The sequence below is a fragment of the Nanorana parkeri genome, unplaced genomic scaffold (genome assembly GCF_000935625.1).
Source record: "Nanorana parkeri isolate BGI_ZX_2015 unplaced genomic scaffold, ASM93562v1 scaffold7, whole genome shotgun sequence".
NCBI classification, from domain to species: Eukaryota; Metazoa; Chordata; class Amphibia; order Anura; family Dicroglossidae; genus Nanorana; species Nanorana parkeri.
In genome coordinates, this window is record NW_017306275.1 from 2,341,667 (window position 1) to 2,346,793 (window position 5,127).

Sequence of the window (5,127 nt, forward strand, 5' to 3'; positions counted from 1 at the left end):
TTAGGACTAGTAGGCAAACTACTGCCAACAGAGGAATGGGAAGGCTGGAAATCTGTCATATGAGACAGGTATCAAGGCAAAGAAGAAAACCCCACTACAGTGGAATAAAAGGGTCTTTTTATGTGGCTTCGAGAGCATAACTGAAAATACACAATACCCTTTAAATACCATGATTGGAGCAAGCCTTAGAGCTGTAGGTGGGGGTACGGGACAGTGTGATTTTTAGAACTTTTAGCTATAGCGCAAATTGGCAGCGCATATTTGGCTGTGGAATTGATTTCTTTGTTGTACAATTAGTTTGAATTGCATATAGCAGCATAGCAATCTCATTCATTTTGGTGGGGGGAAAAATGATAATTTTCAGGTAGTTTTAGGAGTGATACACACTTTTTCATCAAACAGTAATAGGCCCATATTGCTTAGTAAAAAGAAATTAGCCAGTAGTTCACTGAGGCTGTCCATGTCCGCGCTAATGCAAAGCTACCCTGCCACTCTCCCGGCAAAGCAGTGTAAAATTAGCCTCAACATGACATTCCAGTAGTTTTCCAATGCATCATATAAAACATAGAAGCTTCCAGGAAGGGAACTTTTGCCAAATATTGCCATAAATTATTTTTTTCGACTATACGTAAGAGTATTCACAACTCAGTGAGAAAGAATTCTGGCTTTTATGAGGTGCTTTTCAGACAGCCAATTTTCAGGTTTGTACCCATGGATGTAGAAATGGACTAGGTATGGTCTCTCCAGAACCAAGGAAGTGCACTGGCTAGGGAGAGTAAAATGGAGAATCAAGATCTCTTCAGCTAGAATGGCATTAGAACCATATCTGTGCTCTCTAGGGAGAATTTCAAGATGACCTGAAGAAGGCGGCTGACAAGGTGAAAAGCTTAACAGCCTGAACATCCACAAATTGGTGAGAGAGTCTATGCTTAATGCCTAATCTCTTGAGCTGATAGAAAAGAAAAGCATTCTCTTTTGCAAAAAAGTATATTTGGGAATAACACCACATTCTCGTAATTGCTGCATTTGCCTTCAGATTCACGGACCATTTTGTCTCCTGCATCTCTGAATGCCCTTAAAAAAGTATGCCAAGTCTAACAGTTGGCTTCAATGGCAAGAACATCTATATAAATATTGATCCAATTTTAGCAGTTATTAGCAGAGCTGCTGACTGTACTGCCTAATATACAGTGAGAATTTACAAATATGACAAGCAGGAGTAGCCTGAAGACACTCAATATAATTTGTAATATACTACTTAATTGGCTGCTTATATTGGTTCCAAGACAGAAATATGTTCACCCTGGGAAAGCGTATTTACATGGTTATTTTTGTGGTATTCTTCTTCTTAATTCCTGCTAGGGTTGGTTACACCTACACATTATTTAAGCTTATTAAATCAAAGTAGTAAGTAGCATATTTCCATAGATGGCTTATGTTTTATCTACAGGAGTTGTGTACATACATTTCATACTGATGTTTGATAGATATACTGCATCCTTTCCATACATTTTATATAGCTTTTTGGTAGATATAATTGTTCCATATATATCATGCATTATATTACATGTTTGTTTCTGGATATGGATACTTTTTAGCATTGCATTTACCCATATGTCATGCTGGCCCTACAGACCTAGAAAGAAAATGCAGCAGGTGAAGTTAGAACTTATAGTTTGTTTACTTGGGTCAAAGGAACTGAAAGCCACAGGGTCAGCATGAATACCAGCATTTTTTTTAGGAAATGTTTCCATCTATTTGTTTTATTTTTAATCCCTTTGTTAATTGATAAAGAAAACATTTGTGGGATTCCCCCGAATTTGTAAAAAGCTTACCTTTTGATTTTCAGAGTCGCTGTACACTAAACCAAAATAATCTTTTTCCAGCAGGTTTAAATGCTCACATACTTTATCAAAGAGGATTTGGCCTTTAAAACGTTTCTGCAAAGAAAAAGAAAATAGTTTTTAACGTGTAACATGCTTGTTACATTCTTGAAACGCACATTTAAATTAATTCTGCTTATGGTGCAGTCCCCCAACCTGCAAATTAAAAAAGTGCTAAAAAAATGGAAGAGAAATATAAAAAATGTTCAGCCTACACCCTAAGGCTCCATTCACAGACATGCGCTTAAGATTCTGGCGCCAAACAGGCTATTTAGGCTGTGGCTCCCTGATTCTCTGTGCTGAGTGATCGTCCGCTTCCTGCTACCGAGATTCTGCATCCTGACACTGACCTGGCTTTACCTGGCCATTCTACTGATCTTCTGTTATCCCTGACCACGAGTTGTTCCTGACTCCGCTCTTTGCCTTCTTTTCCTGTATTGCGTTATCCACAGGGCTCTGACCTAGGCCTGTTCCTTGACCACGATCTTGCCTGCTACCTCATCGCACACACGGTTTGACTAGGCTTGCACCTGACCTTGATCCAGCCTGAACTGCTTCCCTGATGTGCATCTCCTGCATTGTCTTCAACCAGAAGGCTGTCATCAGAATCAGCACTTCAGCCTGCAGTCTTCCAGCACTCTGAGCCCTGACTCTCCTGTTCTAGTATTCAGAGGTTTGGGGACCAGAGTTGCAAGAGAGGCCTCCCTTGTCACTTCAATCTCCAAAAGGTACATGACACCAGCACTGTGCAGGAGCACATATGCGTGTTATTTTGGATCCCCGGCTCTTCGGGCACAGTGCAAGAAGGTCCACAGATGTCACCCTCATTTAGGCCCACATGCAAGGAGGCAAGAGGAGTATTTTTTACACTTTTCTTTTTAAAAAATCATTCTAAAATATGTTGGGGTTTTTTTGGGAGGGGGGGGGTAGAAAGCTCCAAGAAGTTGTCTCAATGTGTTAGAGTTTTGGAATTGATGTAGGCAGTTAGAAAGCACACTTGCTCATCACTCAAGCAAAATGTGTTGATACACATCAAGATATAGCTTGAACCTTTTAATGACTTTAAGTCAGTCATTAAGAAAGATCAGCTCCAGGGAGTCCATAGGAAATACTGGTTCCCCTGCCTGCTTTGTTTTGCTTGTTTTAGGCACAGCTTCCAAAATTCAGATCTTCTTTATAATTATAAATAAAAGCAAGTCTTCAACAGGATGAATTCATCTTTAACACCCTCTATGTACTGTACCTATGTAGAAGTATTTTACATACAGTATGTGGTAGGGATGCACCAATACCGATACTAGTATCGGTGCCGATACCAAGTATTTGGGCGAGTACTCATACTTGCCCAAATGCTCCAATGCTTACCCAGGTAACGGAACTTCCGGTACAGAGGGGGATTTCCTCTGACCAGCCATGCCACGAGGGAACATGGAGCCAGCTTCCTGATTGGCCGGCTCAATGCTAATTGGCCAGTCAGGATGGAGCCGGCTTCATGGGCAATCCTGATCGCCCAGGATGTCAGCTCCATGCTAGCGGAAGTACCGGTACTTGGTATCAGCGAGTACCGAAAGATAAATATCGGTACTTGTACTTGAAAAAACAGTATGGGTGCATCCCTAGTATGAGGCTGTTATTCGTTTTTGATAGCTGGGTTGATATTCCACATGCACGCACACACACGTATGAACAACATGTATGTATTGATACACACACATACTTATATACCTAATTTGCCTTTAGACATCATATATTTCACTATTAAATGTGTATGAAAGCTCTTCAAAACACATAACATTTATTTAAAATTATATATCTTGGCTTCAGCAGGAAGGAACATGGCTCAAAAGCAGGAATAAAAAGAAAACTGCTAGTTGTTGATTGAAGACTAAAATTTGCCCTGTTATTCCTGAGAGGAAAATATATGTAGGCAATTTTCTTTCACTCAAGTGAGCTATGTGTTTTGTACACACCTCTCAGCACTGAACAAACAAAAGCACGGTTCTGCACTTGAAAGCAATCAAGAAGATGTTTCCGGTGCAATTTAACCCTCACAATCAGTACCTTCAGGTGGGCAAGCTAGATGACTACTAAATGTATTACCTGAGACAGCAAGGAGCCACAGTCAAGTAACTACAGCTGTTTGGAGCAGCGGTCTCAAAATACCAGCCTGTGGGCCAACTCCGGCCCGCGAGCTGGTAAAAGTGGCCCGCAGCCAGCTGACAAGTCGAGCACACGGTCACGGACCGGGTGCCCGACTTGCGGGAGCAGCTCCACGGTCTACATTTCCGACGGCTGCAGACCGCAAAGCTGCTCCTGTCGGCTCCGGACGGAACTCTGTCAGTTCCGAGCTCCGGCCGAATGATGGATCATTAGTAAGGTCTAGTGCAGACCTTACTAATGATCACCGCTAGATCACCAGGGCATGACGAGACGATGTGCCTCCTCTCTGCACGGATGAAAGCAGGTGAGGGGGCTCGGAAGAAAAAGGAGGGAGGGGACTTTATTAATATGTGTGCTGGGGGCTTGGGAGGGGGGAAGTTTTTTATTATTATTATATGTGCTGGGGGGGCAGTGTATTAAGTGTGTGGGGGGCTTGGAAGGGGGGGCGAAGTGTATTATGTGTGTGTGGGGGGCAGTGTATTAAATGTGTGTGGGGGGCTTAGAAGGGGGGGTGAAGTGTATTTTATTTGTGCAGGGGGGTGTATTAGTGTGTGGGGGGGCTTGCATTTTTCTGTGTGTATATTAGGCCCCTATATATTTCAGGTATGGCTGTAGATAAAACTTTAACTTTAGTGCAGAACGAGAAATAGTGATTTTATTTTCTTTAACTATTATGATTGGACTAATTGATACATTTTCAAGAACCTGAGTAATCTTTCCAATTGTTTTTGGAGTTCAGTGGTAATCAGTAATTATGGTGCACACATTTTAACAAATATTAAAACCCACTAACAAACCATAACTAATCAGAAATTAGTAGTGGTTTTAGGTATCCCAGGGAGTCGATGTAGAGTTTACCAGCTCTGTACATCTCATGCAGTCACTACAAGGAGGTCCCATTCTCCCTGTTGGGGTTTTTAATTTATAGTGAATGCAGAGGAATGGGAACATCTTAACGTAGTTAAGAGTGACCAATGCTCCAAAGTGGTTCGAAATAGTGCCAGGAAAGAACGTGGAGATATCTCATCCACAAGATATATAAAAAGCTAGCTGCCCCCCCCCCCCCCCCCCCCCCTCACCATGA

General features: G+C 41.9%; 1 protein-coding gene across 12 annotated transcripts in view; it reads right to left on the reverse strand.

Annotated features, from left to right (window-relative positions):
• The window catches only part of EPB41L3 (erythrocyte membrane protein band 4.1 like 3), a 115,241-nt gene that overhangs the window by 81,446 nt on the left and 28,668 nt on the right, over positions 1–5,127 (reverse strand). For all 12 annotated transcript variants that reach the window (XM_018553630.1, XM_018553712.1, XM_018553703.1 and 9 more), the window contains exon 3: positions 1,836–1,940. In XM_018553630.1, the coding sequence (XP_018409132.1) occupies positions 1,836–1,940 (105 nt within the window). The remainder of the gene's footprint in view (positions 1–1,835; positions 1,941–5,127) is intronic.